The sequence below is a fragment of the Ursus maritimus genome, unplaced genomic scaffold (genome assembly GCF_017311325.1).
Source record: "Ursus maritimus isolate PB19 unplaced genomic scaffold, ASM1731132v1 scaffold_11, whole genome shotgun sequence".
NCBI lineage: Eukaryota > Metazoa > Chordata > Mammalia > Carnivora > Ursidae > Ursus > Ursus maritimus.
In genome coordinates, this window is record NW_024423453.1 from 35,636,703 (window position 1) to 35,653,596 (window position 16,894).

The 16,894-nt window shown below is 39.3% G+C and overlaps 1 protein-coding gene across 6 annotated transcripts in view; it reads right to left on the bottom strand.

Annotated features, from left to right (window-relative positions):
• Positions 1 to 13,100, bottom strand: part of SLC10A7 (solute carrier family 10 member 7) — a 242,335-nt gene extending 229,235 nt beyond the window's left edge. For 3 of the 6 annotated variants that reach the window (XM_008685450.2, XM_008685451.2, XM_040626346.1), the window contains exons 1-2: positions 12,743 to 13,089; positions 5,886 to 5,968 (exon numbers count right to left, since the gene is read on the bottom strand). In XM_008685450.2, coding sequence (XP_008683672.1) covers positions 5,886 to 5,968; positions 12,743 to 12,842 — 183 coding nt within the window. In that variant the 5' untranslated portion in view covers positions 12,843 to 13,089. Of the gene's footprint in view, positions 1 to 5,885; positions 5,969 to 12,742 lie in introns of all 6 variants that reach the window. The other 3 variants (XM_008685453.2, XM_008685454.2, XM_008685452.2) reach the window with 3 other exon arrangements.
• Between the last annotated feature and the right edge of the window lie 3,794 nt (positions 13,101 to 16,894).

Here is a 16,894-nt window from a genome sequence, read left to right on the forward strand (position 1 = left end):
ACTGAGCCAAGTACCTTTACATTGGTATAGACCTGAGGATTGTTGACACTATGAACAAACATGTACATAACTACTTAAGGACCTATCTCATTTTAATCAAATACAATTAATCTCTAAGAAGGCCTCACTTTGCCAAGATGTTACCAAATCTAAACACAAATCATAATTTTTTTAAATGTTTTCTCCAACAACATTTTATAATTCAAAATGGCTTTTTCCCCCAAAATCAACTTTCTGGATTTCTTTGCTAATGTTAACTGAACAGCGGCTATGTGCCATGCTCTGAGCTTGTCACTTTATGAATGTTATCTCATTTAATCCTCACGGCAGCCCCACTAGATATTATTAACCTATTTCGCTAAGCAGGAAATTGAGGTGAGAGCCATCATACAGTGCAGCTCAGAATCAAACTCATTTCTGGTATGCTAGCAAACTCATGTCCACTTCTTCCATCATGCCACACTACTGCCCCGGATGGAAGAAATTCACACTCAACACGATAAACCAGGCACATGCTATATGTCTCACGGCTAAAAAAGGACAATGAGTTAAATTTGGGGGGTTCAAATATGTACAAACTAACAAGCACTTGCATTTGAATTTCTTTGAGTTATAGTGTTATTCAGTTAAATAAAACAAACTCAGAAAGTAGGAGAAAAAATACTATAAAAATAAGTACTATAAAAAAAGTCCTATAAAATATGCAAGAAGTCATTAAAGCACAAAGATGCCAGAGATTCACCAGTTATAAGCATAGCACTGGAATGTCTCCCCTAGTTCGAGTAAGACATTCAAGAAATCCTGAGCCTCGGAGACATTAGCCAAAGTCTATCAGTTTAATGGACGGTAGGTTAATGCCGACTCTGATTGCCACATTCAGGGATCTGTCTTATCGGCTCCCACTACCTATCTCCCTGTGTGAAGACACACAGCCGTGCCAGTGTGGTCGCAAAACATCTCTAATGACATCTAAGGAATTCCTGGCAAACTGGGTCTCACTTTGTTTGGACAAATGGGAAGCACCACGCAGACCAGAAGCCACACCAGGTCCACGGATCAGATCTAAGATCAAAGGAACCATCCTTACACTGTATCAGAATTCTTGAAGTTTCACCCAGAGAAAAGATGAGCACCAGCAGTTCCAAGAATGCTCGGCAGCGTCAAAACCAAATCCCACTCAAATATAGTCAGAGGTATTTGATAAATACCAAGTAAATATTTATATTTTAATTTTTTAACTGTAACAAAATGATTAGCCAGAACGCAGTTACTAAGGAATTTCCATATATTTTAGTTAGTTATATGAAACAGCAGTACTTTTCTGAAAAGTAACTTGGGAATATATATCAAGGACTATAATATGATTCACATTCGTAGACCCCAAAATGTTATGTCTAGGTACTTATCCTAAGGATATAAAATGTGGTTATAAGTATTTATATACAGAATTGATCACAACAGCATCATCTATTATAGTAAAATCAGGAAACAAGTTAAAAGGCCAAAAATGGGTGAATAATTACATAACGTAAGGTATAACAAGACTGTTATGAGCTAGTGAAAACCATGTTAAAACTGTGCAGACAAGCACGTGGTAACACAAGATCTCTTCCCTACTTAACCAGTAGAAGTATAAATTGGCACAACCTAGGGACAGCAATCTGGCAATTCATTCCTTCAGTCAACAAACACTTACTGAGAACCTGACACTCTTCTAGGTACTTGGACTATCTGTCACTACTTACACTGCACATGATATTTGACTTAGCACTTCTACTTCTAGGAATTAATCCTTCATGTTTTCTCCCAAAGGTGGGGAAAATGGGCAATTTTTAGGTCACCCTGTGCAGCATTTTTGTAATAGCGAAACTTAAAAATTACCTAAATGTCCGTCAATGAGGACTAGTAAAATATATCATGACACATTCATAAAATAGAATGCTTTCCACCATACAAAAAGGAACAAGGAGTTCTTTATGTATTGATTTGAAACAATCTCCAAGATAGTTTTTTTAAGTAAAACAAGACAGGGTGGCAAGCAGTACAAACACCACAGCTTGAAAGCGGGGGCACATATGTTTTACACAGAATATCTCTGGAAAGATACAAACTATTAACATTCATTATCTCCAGATATCTGAAAGAGGGGAGAAAAGACTTCTCATCATACATACCTTTGTACCCTTTGATTTATATTCATAAAAGTAAACAAAATGTGAATTTTATATACATGAAAAAAAATTAAATTAATATATTAAATTATATGAAAAATTAAATTATACAATGTTACATGGGAAAAAAGATTATATGTGTGGACATAAGTGATACATATGCAAGTATATGGATCAAGTACACATATACGTATACTTGCATATATACAATTGTTTAAAATATTTCCTTTTTAAATATTCTATATGTAAAACATGTTTAGGAAAAAAGGGACTAAAAATCACAGAGATGTTAATACTAGTTGTTTTTAATTTTTCTAATCCTTCCACAAAGGGGAAATACCACTTTTATAATCAGAAAAAAGTCATAAAAAACAAAATATAGTTTAAAAATACTAGCTGATCTAATAAATGACAATTATAAGCAATTGCCATTGCATCAGAACAATGGAACAATAAAGAATCCAGTGAAATGAATCACAAAGGCTGACCATGTTGGGTCATGAGGGGCTTCTTGACAACAGGGAAATAACAGGCATAAAGTATTCCTAAGAAAGATTTTCAAGCCCAGCATCATATTTTCCATATATTCTTCATACAACCATAAAGATAAATTAAGGTAACAACTGAAAAGAAAAAGCAAGTGAACCCTATAATATCCAAAACAGTACATGCCCAAGCAGAATTTAGGGCCACATACTCAAATAAATGCCATCATGAGTAATTGAAATTTGATTCTGCATGACATTTTATTTATTCACATGTAATACAGGCCAAATTCCATTAAAATAAACTTAAGGAGATACTCCAAATACTGATTATACCAGAGTTATCACTGACAGTATCAAGAATTGCTTCAAATCAGGGGCTCTGACTGAGATGTAGAAATATTTTTATTACATACCAATTTCCCTTCTAAACCTTATTTGACCTTTATTTGATTCACTTTCTGAGACTCAGTCTCATAGCTCTGGGCTGGAAATAAGCAGCAAGAACCTAAAGTTTAAAATTTGCTATATTTACTTCTAAGGTAATAGAACTTCAAAAAAATGATCTGTTTAGGAAAATAAGGAAAGACCTGTATATTCTGCCCTACTCAGGACCCTTTCCAAGCCCTGAGCATTTTGCTCATCTTTGTTTCCAACGCAGTGCCAAACACAGTGCCTTGTAGCCCCAGGCATTTCATAGGTATTATGAGATTCACAGGTTTATATGAGATTGGTCCTGCCATGGCTTGCTAAGTGACAAGTCCTCTGAAACTATAGCTCTCAATTAGCTAAACATAAAATATGTTGCAAATGTGACTTATTTGACTTTAATACAACAAATTTTCAGAAAACATTTCAACAGGTATTTTCAAATCTAGAAATCAATGGTCATAAAACTGAAGACAGCATTAAATCTTTTTAGTATTAACACAGAGTTCTTAACAATTTTAATAAATTAGCAAAACAAAGTTTAGAATATATACCATTACATCAATGTATGGGTAATCCTACATGAAATGTTCAGGATAAATCAAACTTGAATGGGACCAATGTAAATGCTCTCAAATAAACTCAAGTCAATAATAACTTACTGTCTCCTGTGTGTGAAAATGCACTATTCTAATAAGGCTCAAAAATGGCAGTCCCAGCGGAAATAAATGTAAGATTATTAACTAGAAAACAAATAACAAGATTGCTACCTCCTAACTTAAAACTGTTCGGTTGCCCAGGAAATTAGCGGGGCTTAAAGATGGTTTAACATTATACAATCATGCAATCTAGAACATCTTAAGTTAAATGGATCCTGAAAATGACTTAATGTAGTATAGTTTGAAAAGGGCCATTGATAGAAGAAATGGCTTTGATGGCTACTTAGATACCGTGATAAAGCACAGGATTAAGGCATTTCATCATTAGATCCAAATTAGCTGGATGACTCTAAAGGTTTCCTAGGTGCTTACAGAAGAATTTGGTCCTTAGAGAACTGCTGATAAGCTGTGACATTCTTCCTTCTTAAACTCCTGCATCCCACAAAATTGGCTGCTTTACAGAATCACATTAAGCAAGAAGGGAGGAGTGAGAGAATCAAGTCTCTTGCCAGATTTCTCATGAAATAAGTAACAGCTGTAGCCGTTAAGCAACTGCCAGGGGACATAGTTAGAGCAACGTCCCAAGAAGAGGACCTGGGTAAGGCAGCTGCTTTGCAAAGGGCATTAGCCACAACCAGCAGGAAGACCTCCAAGGAAGAACAGTCCAGCACCATGGGAGCAGCAAATATTGTTCTGTACCACTAGGCCCCATATTCGAGAACCAACAGAACGAAGATGTTGACAGAAAAAGTCTGTGCCCTCTAAGAACTGATCATAGTCCTTTCGTATCAATATAATTTGCAAAAACTAGATTTAACATATTTAGGAAATTCTGTCCCATGTCAGTTATTTTCAGAAGAACAGTCAGGATATTCAAAAATTTTGAGACAAGTTTATCAGATACTACACAGGGATGCCATCTATATAAAAAATGCTCCAACAGAAAGATTTATACCAACCAGATAACTACAGAATACATAAATTTAGTAAAACCATACTTTTTCCATGTTGCTATTAGGATGGTCAAAGAAGGAGGTAACTAAATTTGGTCCTCATTCAAATCATACTTAAAAGAAAATAAGTAAAGCAAAGCATGATGTTGAAACAAAATTTTGACTTTTAAAGCTATTTCCAAAAAAAAAAAAAAATCCTTGCATAGTAAAATTTCCCTATCTACCTAAGAATAAGCATCTTAGAATAAGAACTTTAAAAACCCTAAGTAATTTCTTCAAAAATAAATAGGTATTTTTCTCCTTTTTTCCCCTCCTATTATAAGTCAAAAGAGGATCATAAATTCTATTCATTCCTCTCTTCGATATTAAAAATGTCTGATTTCTTGGGGTGCCTGGGTGGCTCAGTCATCAAGTGTCTGCCTTCAGCTCAGGTCATGATCTCAGGGTCCTGGGATCGAGCCCCTCGTCGGGCTCCCTGCTCAGCGGGAAGCCTGCTTCTCCCTCTCCAACTCCCCCTGCTTGTGTTCCCTCTCTTGCTGTGTCTCTCTCTGTCAAATAAATAAAATCTTTAAAAAAAAATGTCTGATTTCTCTCATTCTAGGAGAATCCCATGTTCAGCAACACTTGGATCAATAAATAACATTATCTACATGTCTTCATGATGAATTGTGACATAGAATGAAAAATCCCAATTTCTCTCTTAAAACATTTATTAATATTTAATAGATATGCCAGCAAAGAATATACTATAAAACATACAAATTAGTTAAAAGGTATAACATCACTTGAGTAGCATGAGTGCTGCCTGACAACATAAGTTCATCCACAAAAGTTATGGAAACCTGACTAAACATCAACAACTTAAATGTGCTATCGCATTCATCACCATAGTCACCACCATAATCTGAGGAAGACCTAAAGCAGATGCTTCATTCAGTTTAGTTGCTGTATTAAAAACATACCCATTATAACCACACCCTCGGGGTCCATGTTGTTCAACTGCAAAATTTCTATAATACGTAGGTTCAAAACACAGTCCTTTGCAGAAGTTCAAGTTCTCTTTTGTTACAGTGATGCCTTTAAACCATAGTAACACATATCTTTACAAAAGGATTCTGAAATTTCAAACTAATAAGCAGAAATTAAACTTTTCTCCCTGCTTATCACATGCCCCATAGGTGACAGTACCTCTGTTTTTAACGATAGTCCACTGTTAAAGAATATTGTTGCAACAGCAATGTAGGAGACGGTTATTTCTGGCTTCAGTGGTCCTAAAGAGAGAGAAATGAGTTACTGTTAGATAAGAATTTCCAGCAGATAACTCAGTATGAAAGAAGAATCCACTGGGGGAGGGCAAATAGTACTTCAAATCTTAGTGTTGCCCTAGCATACTACTGTTCTGACAGAGTTAAGCATTCACTGTGATGCAGTCTAACTCCGAAGGGGATTTTCCAGAGGGCAAGAACTGTGGCTGTCCAGTTCAGCACAGGATCCTCAGAGCAGAACACTCTCCTGGGTGAGAGCAGAGAGGCAACAGCCTTTAGTATCAGGACCTAACTGCATCTGCCACAGTATCAGTTTTTATGCAACAATCAAAATTCCCCAAACCAAAAAAAAAAAAAAAAAAAAGAGAGAGAGAGAGAGAGAATCAGTGGAAGAAGTTCCCTTCTCTTTAGCAAATATTACTTTACTCCTTCTAGGATAACAGCAATAAAAACTTCTATTCATGCACACATTCAATTCCGCCCAAGGGTATTCATTTCTACAAATATTTATTGAGCACTTACTACGTGAATGGGCACTTACTATGTGAATGAGATAAGGCATATAGAGTAATAGAGTACTAACAGTAGGTTAGGTTCGCAATTATTATTACACTGTGTCAAGCCCTGGCTACACTATAGTGAACCAGACAGTCCTGATCTTTGCCCTCTGGAAAATCCTCTCTGGAATTAGGCTGGCATCATCCCAAATGTGTTAACGCTATGAGGACAATAGCAGCAACCCTGATATTCACTTCTTTTTTGTAGCCTGTATACAATTGTCTTAAAGACCTAATGTGTTAACCAAAGAACAACATTCTTTTAAAAGACGTAGTCTGAGAAAATGCCATTTTGTATTTAGGTATCAGTGGTTCTCCAGCAGCTGCAATTTTGTCTCCCACAGACATCTGGCAATGTTTGGAAACGCTTTTTGATTGTTATAACTCAGCAAGTGTGGTGTGTTACTGGCATCTAGTAGACAGAGATCAGGAGTTCTGCTAAACAACCTAGAAGACACAGGACAGCCCTGCCAACAACAAAGAATTATCATGTCCAAAATGGCAATAGTGCTGAGGTTGAGAAATACCGGTATATGCCAACATTTTAAAATCTGATCATCTCATATTTGATATTCTATTCAGCCCTCTTGTGCTGAGTTGAATAATGTCCTCCAAAATTCATGTCCACCGAGAACCTGTGAATGTGATCTTATTTGGAAATTGGTTCGTTGCAGATGTAAACAAGTCAAGATGAGGTCTTACTGGATTATGGTGGACCTTATCCAATGACTAGTATTCTTACAAGTAGAGGTAAATTGGACAGAGTCACGCACAGAGGGAAGATGGCCATGTGAAGACAGAGGGAAAACCTGGAGTTACATCATCATAAGCCAAGAATACCAAGGACAACTGGCAACCACCACAAGCCAGAGCCAGGAAGGAGTGATCCCTAGAGCCTTCAGTGGGAGCATAGCCCTTGACTTCAGAATTCCAATCTCCGAAATAATTTCTGGAAAATAAATCTCTGTTGTTCTACGCCACCCGGTTTGTGTGAACTTGGCGTGGCAGCACTAGTAAACTAAGACCCTCCCTTATGCAACAAGACCACAAGCATAGCGCCTCTGTTCCCTGCAGCCCTCCACCATACCCACAGGAATTGCTCGGTAAATAAGACCAAGCTCAGGAAAAATCACCATTCAGTCAACAAATATTTACTAAGCAACTCTGGTATTTTAGGCATTTGTACTACAACAATGAATAAAAAAAAAAAACAAAGATCTTCTCAAACATAGCAAAAAATTCTTGTATATACGTGGCATTTAAACAAATTATTTTGCTGAGATCTGAGAAAAGAGAGCAAAAGGAAGGAGGCAAGCTCAAAAGGCATTACATTTCAAGGCAGTAAAAGTGTTCCAAAACTTAAAAAGAGGTACATTTTCTATACTTGTGAGTGAATCTGTCTTCTGCAACTCATACTTGGAAATATTTTCTCTACAACTGAGGAAGCTGATTCGGGAACAGATTTTAAAGTCAAGGAATCTGACTTGTTTTGGAAGTAAATGCCTTCCAGGAATTTTAAATACCTTGGTTGTTTGAACTCATTTTTATTTTCCTGCAATCCCTTGCTTTTTATGAGACCTTATTCATGTCAACGACACCTCTGTCCACAGTGGCGCCCCAGAATTTCTCTACAGGATGAGTTAAAATTAGCAATGTGGTCGCGAGGGAGAGCAGGGACGTGTCCCAAGATGTACCTCCACAGCAAGGACATGGTTTACCTGGACTGCATGTTCCTTTGGGGCAGCTAAAGCGTCTACCTTAGTTGGCCAACAACTATATTTTTTTAAGAAGCTATCTCTTCCATACTACATACACAAACACACACACACACACACACACACACACACACACACACATAGATACACACGATAACTATGAACTGGCATAATTCAATGGAATGACTGCTGGCTTTTAATGTGTTCAATCCTAGAGACGGGGTACACTGTCTTTTGTATTAGATGCACATCTAAACAATTTAATCCATGGAAGAACATGGTGAGGATATTCCATGGCTTCCTATAATGTACCTTTTAAAAAGGAAGAAGGGGGGATGCCTGTGAGGCTCAATCAGTTAAGTGTCGAATTCTTGATTTCAGCTAGGTCATGATCTCAGGGTCTTGAAATCCAGCTGCTCGCTGGGGTCTGTGCTGGGCGAGGAACCTGCTTAAGATCTCTCTCTCCCTCTCCCATTGTCCTCCTCCGCCTCTCTCTCCCTCTCTTAAAAAAATGGTGGGGGGAAGAAGGAATTAATTCTGATTTGGAGAAACCTAAAGCCCCTTTGAGATGTGATCAACTGAAATGCTAACAGATTGCCTAAGTTAGGAATGGGGACCTAGAAGTTACACAGGGCTGAAATAAACATTTGGTAAATATTTGCCCAGAGGTGAGAGTTGAGACTACATATAAAAATGAGATTTGGCCTCTCTCCAAGATAATGATTATATCCTCCATGTCACCAAAATACATGTGAATGAGACCTGAATCTTAAAATGGCTATAAAGTTCAAAGTAGAAATAAAAGTTTTAGTTTTTCCTTTAAACAAAAGCAAAAAAAAAAAAAAAGTTTCTCAGTGAAAATGGAATAGGGTAGCAAAATCAGAAGAAAAATTAGCCAGAAAAATGAAGTAATTTTTGGGCTCCCCAAATCCATGCTTTTTAATGGGGGAGATAAAAGAAAATGATTTGGAATGCTTAAGAATGCAAGGAACTATTACCATTTCATAAAATCTACTCATCACCAAGTAAATTTCACTTCTAAATCTAACTTAAGATATTAATGCTATAATATAACAAAATAAAAATTATTTTAAAAAGATATTAATGCTAACACACTTAAGCTTCAACATGTTTCTGCTTATGTTTCTTAATGAAAAACAAAGCAGTTTTCTGTTAGGATTTATGTCTTATTAATGTCAATAATCTAAATTAAGAGGCAGGTAGAAATGAGAAACTTACTCTGTACTTCCAAAGAAGGAAACCTTTCTCTTCCCGAGAATGAGTAGCACAGTGTTAGACTCTGGTAAACTCTAAGGCGTACATAGCTCAGGGCTTCCCTGGGTTGCACTGGAACTGGAGCAGATTATCAACACCTCAGAATCTACATATTTACATTTGCTCTGGCTCTTTATTTTCAACTTCTTCTATATATTTAAAAATGAAAGGTACCTGAGTGAAAAGGGCAGTGAACTAAGAATGAAATTATCTAGGCTAGTACATGTTACACTTTTTCCCATTTGGACCGTCATTCAACTTCTCTAATTTTCAAGTTTCCATTATCTATAAATTTCCTGTGATACCTAACTCACCTATTGGCTATACAGACTATTTTTAAAGGATGGTCAGATCATAGGTATGATACTTTAAGTGCAGAAGTCTTGCACTTAAATCACTTCATTATAAAGACTGTTGTCGTTAAGGTATTGATCCAGGTAAAGTCGAAGTGAACATCTTAACAAATTTAAGACTACCAAAACTTTTCCTATTTAAAAGAATGTCTAGAAAACTGTTCTATTGAAAATTATTCAGTCAATGTAAGTGCACTAAAAATCACATTCCCAAGTGTACAGAGCCCATATACGGAACCTTTGACTGAAAATTACAAGTACAAAAAAAAAAAAAACAGAAATAAAAAAATTAAAATTACAAGTACAAAGAGGTGCTTTGGGGGCACCTGTGTGGCTCAGTTGGTTAAGCATCTGCCTTCAGCTCAGATCATGTCCTGGGATAAGCCCCGCATCGCATGGGGCTTCCCGCTCAGTGTGGAGTCTGCCTCCCCCTCTCCACCTGCCTCTTCCCCGGTTAATGCTCTCTCTTGCTCTCACTCTCTCTCAAATAAATAAAATCTTTAAAAAAATGACCATTTGACCATTCTAAAGAGCAAGATGTAATAGAAACATTTTCAGCAACCATTACTCTCCTTATTCCTAGATCTTTGTTGTTTTAAACTTGTGAAGTGAAAGTGTTATTTGGTACTATTTGGAAGTTTATTTTTATTTAAGAGGTTTCACAGGTGGGAAGGTCAATTAAAACTTCAACAGAATTATCAAGAACTTAGCCTGACAGCCTATATAAGAAATCCCAAACAACCTTTGTTCTAATTTTTTGCAAAAAGTAACTTTTACACATGGACAGTTATCAAATCACATGAGTACATTGTTATTTAATATTAGCTGATTCTGCTCTGCTCTTTTGGACTAAAATTGAGGCACTGAAAATGTTTTTATTGCATAGAGCCCTTCTTTAGAATAGTCATTTATTTTAAATTATTTTTTGCCAAGGAAATTGTATGGGCTTTACAACTAGTATGAAAAAAAGGGAGAGCCCTGGTGTCCAGTGCCTCTTCTTGAGCTAGCTAACTAACCAAGGATGAGTCACATGACCTCAGGTCTCAGTGTCTTCAACTGTAAAGGCAGCTTGTTGGCTTAAAATACTTAAAGGTCCCTTTCGGCTCTTAACATTCTACTGTTATAATTAAACAAAGAAATGAATTATCCTGGATTAATGGCGTAAATACCAGTAAAAATCGGAAGCAATATTTCTAAGATACGATAATATACCAAAACTTCAAGAAGCAGACTCAGAAGGAACAAATAAGATTACAGAATCCATCTTACACATTCCACTTCGAAGAAGCCCTAGGAAAATGATTCAGCGTTCAATAACCCTTCTTCCCACAGCATCCTGGGAATGTAAGATAAAAAGTATTTTACCAAAGCTCTCCCCTGCAGATTTAAACTTAAAGATAATACATCACCTGTAATTACACCTTAACAATGAGCAAATAAAAGATCTAACACCACAAGCTAGAAAGTGTGCTACTGAACCTAGTTAAGTGTACAGTCCAGATCACCACAAAGACACTCTAACTTTAATTCTGCCTATTCAGTTAGCTCTAGGGACAGAGGGTATTCATTTGACAGAACTTGAAATGCCAGCATTCACAAGTTTTCCAAAAGCTCCCAGGGAAGCCAGGTCAAAGATCTTCAGAAGGAGAAACAATGATGAATATCAGCTTTATTCTCAAATACACATTCTACACATTTTGTACTCAATTGAAGATAGAAGGAAAAAACAAAATAAATACAAAATTTTAATCTTCATAATCTTTGTTCAAATAATTCCTTTTAAAATATTCCCTGAAGCTAATTCTATATGGAGAAATTGAGGGTAGATGGTAGAAGGAACCATTGTTCTAATGAGAGATCATTTCATTCACTTCGAACATGTTTTAACAAAGAGGTGCATATTACTTTAAATAGCATCCTGAGCAGTTCCTAAAAGATTGTGTGTACTCAATTCTGTCCTTAGTTGTCCCTGTTGTATGACTAACCTATTAAAACTGTCAATAAAGGTGGAAACTGACAAGGTCAAAAAGACAATGAATTGAAGAAATTCAATTAATGTTTATGAAAAGTAGGACATGATTGTCCACGGGTGCAAAGTCAGGGAGGAGAATAAAAGACTAATGATATTTCCAGTCGTTTCCACCGATGCCCACCCCCACATTACAAGGCTCCCACTATTCAGAAATCTGAGTACGATTTTAGCCTGCCTACATTTCCTTGCCAAAATACACACTACACATAGCCTAACACAGGCTGGATCTGTTAGAGTACTAACAACTGAGTCCCGGCAGCACACGGAAGTAGTGTCCTGTAATGAAAAAGTGCAACGTGTCAGTCGGCTTGGGAGTTTCTGAAGCGGCGGCAATTGCAGGAAATCATCACTCTGCAACATGTGGGCCACAAAATCCGAGTTGGAGAATGAAGGGGTATCCCTTTTTCTTTTTCTTCCCCCACCCCATTTTTTTTAAACGTGGGGCAGGGAAGTGGGGGAATCCGGAAATAGACAAGGTAATGGTGGCCACTCCAAGATAGATAAGGAACTCTTGGCAACCTAGCTAGCGTCCCTTGGGATAGGATGCTACTTTGAAGGCAAGAGGAGTAAGTTTCATTCTCAGGAAGCTCACTCCTCAACACTAAGAATACTCATTGATTGTCCGTGGAAAAGGCAACCTGTGTTCAAATTTCTTTGCCCCATTCCTAATTACAATCTGGGATTGGTAAATTAAAACATCAGCAAAAGGGCCAAAGGACACCCTGAGCTGGTCAGTGCCCTTGAGAGAAGCAGCCACTTCCCAACTACGGTCTCCCCTCCTTTCCCAGACTCGAAAATTAGTTTTGAAGTGGGAATCGCGATGGAGCATTCAGAGGTGCAGCACTTACCCCCATTCACCCCTATGGATGGCTCCAGTTTAGCTCCGGCGATCGCCAGCACTATTCCAATCATGAACCATTCTTTCCTCATTCTCTCCAGCAGCCTCATGTTTGTTAGGGTGGGTGGGTTTTGTTTATTTGTTTGGCTTTTTTTCTTTTTAAGCTGCGATCGCTTAATCCCCGGGGCGTCTCCACACTTTCCACGGTCCCTCCAGACATGCAGCAGAGCAAGTCAAATTGCCACTTGTAAACTAAAGACCAGAGGGTTGCTCCGGCGGCTTTGAGGAGGGCTGGGAGTAGTAGTATCCAGTGACAGGAAAGTCTCACTGAGCGCCGCCATCACTACCACGCGCCTCACAATAGACGCGCACATTACCACGGCAGCTCCGGCCGCGGCTCCCAAGCGCAAATGCTCTGAAGCGGACACTTGGGCCAAGTCGGCCAACGCAAGCGATCAGATAAGGGAAACTGGCTGCCTGGTAGGACTGACAGACTCGCCGCCTCCAGGACGTGAGGAATCTTAGGAATGACTGGTGCACGGAGCGACGTTAGGCTTCACAGCCACCCAGCCTTATCGAGGGTTCCCCTCCGACAAACATTTAGGCACAGCTGCCCGCGCCCCTGGAGCACATCCATGGAGAATCTTTCTTCTGCTTCACCATGAACTTGCGGGAAAGGCTAGCATGCACTCCGGGCAGGAATTTCTCGGTTGGCAGCTGAGGCGGCGGGGTGCGGGGGTTTTTTTTGATGGCGCGCTTCTTCGGGGCATTACGACGCTTCCCCGACGCTGGCGTTGACGTGTGCGCCGGGGGAAGGGGAGGCCACTCTCGGTCTCCGGGTTCTCCGCGGGAGCCCCGGCAGTTAGAGGCGCTCCGAGGTCCGCGCGGGAAAACGGCTCCTTCTTTCGAGGAGTTTTAGCACCGAGAGTGGGTTGCAAATTGGGCGTTGGGACAATGCCCAAGTCCGCGGGACCCCTGCCTTCCAGCATCCTCTGCATCCCGGGAGGGCGGGCGGGACCAACCCGTTCCATCGCTTGTTGGATCCTCGGCCGCGAGCCCACGAAGGCCCCCGGGAGTGGGGAGGTCTGCAAGGGTTCAGTCCCCTCCCGGGAGCTGGGGACCAGGTCTTCTTTTGGGGGCAGTGGTGAGTGCTCAAATTCCCTCCCAGCGAAGCTAAGGATGGACAGGGTGGGGTCCGAGCATGGGAGTCTGGAGGGTGCGGTGCGCGAGTGCACTTTCTTGCCTGACCTCAGGGCTTGTCTACCCAAGCATCAGGACAGCTGTGGGAAGGGGGCCAGGGACCTCAAGGCAAAAAAAAAAAAAAAAAAAAAAAATGAGGAACCAGATAGAGGGGAGCTCCCGCCTTCCATTGGCCCTCGTGCTGGATTCTGTGCGTCCCCCAGTTTCTCCCTTGAGGTGTTTTCTGGCAACCAGTGACATTGATCATTTCATGAATGGACTTCTTACTCCTAGACCCAGCAGGAGCTTCACCTTCTCCCCAGCATGCACCGAAATAAATGAACATGAAATACTATCTGACATTTTGAAGTAGTGTGGTGTCTAACTGTGGAACCTCAGGTTTGTAAGAGACTTCTAGGATTGTTCAGTGATGCCAGCCTTTAATTCTGAATTTATTCAGAGACTGAAAGAGACTCATTTGGTAATTTCCTCTACTTATTTAGCTTTATCTTAATGACATGACTTGCTGTCCAAAAACTAAGCCAGTTTTTGCAGTTACGCTACCAGTTGTAGGTTACACAGTATAGAGTGTCATCTAATTACACATCAGGCAGAACGACAAAAAGTGAAACTCAAGATAAAAAGCACTTCATAGGAAGACACCGATGACATTAAACAACCTAACCTGAAAATAGAAAAGAAAGCACATGAGATGTGATGAAATCTGATGTTAATTATGAGGCAGTCACCAGATAAGTGGAGATGAAAGATAGTTTACAACACAATTTTCTTAGAATAATTTCTTACTGGGTTAAAGAGTCCTTATTTCAGTCATTGAAGATATGCTCTTGTATTTTTTAAAAAAAGTCATTAAACGTCATGCTTACAGGGAATTGGGTCAGTTTAATTTTATGGCTGTTTGCAAATTCCTATTTACTAAGAGCTCTTTGATCTGTTTACAGCAGAATCTAACTCATGGAAAGGTTTTTTTTGTTTTGTTTTTAATGGTACTTAAAGGAAAATACAGTCTGCTGCAATTTCTGTTCTGTTACTGTAAGACCTATATTAGTTTCCCATGGCTACCGTAACAAGCACCTAAAACTGGATGCCTTAAAATAACCAATCTGTTTTCTTGTAGCTCTGGAAACCAAAAGTCCGAAGTCAAGGTGTTGGTAAGGCCATATTTCCTCTGGAGGCTCTAGAGAGAGAATCCTTCCTTGCCTCTTCCAGCTTCTGGGGGTTGTTGGCATAACTTGGCTTCCTTGCCTTATGGCCACATCACTCCAATCTCTGCCCCTCATCTTCACATCATCTTCTCCTCTGTGTGTCTGGCTAGTGGCCACATCACTCCAGTCTCTGCCTCTGTCTTCACGTTGCCTTCTCTCTTCTGTCTGTCTATGTCTCCTCTTCTGTGTGTCTCTTATAAAGACATTTGCCATTGGATTTAGGACCCACCCAGATAATCCAGAATGATCTTATTTTAAGATCCTTAACTTAATTACACCTGCAAATATCCGTTTTCCAAATTAGGTTACTGTACAAATATTTATGTGCACCTGGAACCTCCGAATGTGAGCTTATTTGAAATTGAGTCTTGCAGATTTAATTAGTTGAGGTTATACTGGATTAAGATGGGTCCCAAATCCAGTGACTAGTGTCCTTATAAGAAGGATATGTGGTAACACACAAAAGAGACAGGAGGAGGAGAAAGTTATATGAAGATGGAAGCAGAAGACTAGAGTGGTATATCCACAAGCTGAGGAATGCCAAGGATTCTGCCTTGGAAACAACCACCAGAAGCTGGGAGACATAGTTCCTTCTGGAACCAACCCTGCTGACATCTTTGTTCCAGATTTCTGGCCTGAACTGTGGGGAATAAATTTCCGTTGCTTCAAGCCACCCAGTATGCAGTACTTTATTCTGGCAACTCTAGAAAACTAGAAACGGAATCATTCTCAGGTTCCAGGGATTCAATGTGGACCTGTTTTTGGTGTGTCCACCGTTCAACCCACTACAAGCCCCTTCCTGCCATCTCTTTCTTCCATTACTCTTTCTTCAATAATTCTATCACTCTTCTCTTTCATCTTTTTCCTATCATTTTTTTCCTTTCTTCTGTCTCTTCACCTTAGTTTTTTCTCTTTATTACCTCTGCCTCTTCACCTGACATCATCCCGATGAAAATGTACATGTGAAAACACACTTCTCTAAAAGACACATGAGAACTGCTCTTTGTTCAATAAATATTATATTGATATATTGAACAAATATTTAATGGTCTCCATTATGTGCCAGCATGTGTCAGTGTTGTGCATTCAGTTATGAAAACAAAGACAAAACCTGCCCTCAGGAGTTTATAATCTATTAGATGAGACAGTCAGGTGTAAGCAAATTGTAATTACAATTTGCCATCGGAAAGGAACAGGATGTTGTGAATAATCTAGATTGGGGAAGGCCTCCTGAGAGCAAAAGGATGAGAAGGCAGGTGGGAGAAAGCTATTGCTCAGCAAGGAAGAGCTTGACACCCTGAAATTCAAAGGCCAGGGTAGCTCGATGAGTCAGTGAAGGGAGAGTGATGCGGAAAGGGTAGAGAGAACTGGTCAGTGTACAAATCATGTGTGACCTCTCATGTCATGGCCAAGAATTCAGATTTTATTAAATACTGTAGGAAGCCACAGAAGGATTTTAGACTGGCTAGTGGTGACATGTCCAGTTTGTTGGAAAGATTCCTTAGGAAGCAATCTCTGCACAAATAGTTCAGGAAGAAGTGACTAAGTGAATGGATCTGGGAAAAGCAATTGTATAAAAACTGTTAAGCAGAAAGAATCAAAAACAAATGACCAGTCATCTCTAGGGGAATGGGGAAGCAGTCTAAAATGACTCCCAGAATGTCTGTCAGATAGATGCCAGTGCCATTCGCTCAGCCAGGGAATCTTTACAAAGCAGATTTGGGGAGGAGATTTTAAATTTAGTTTATATCTTGTGT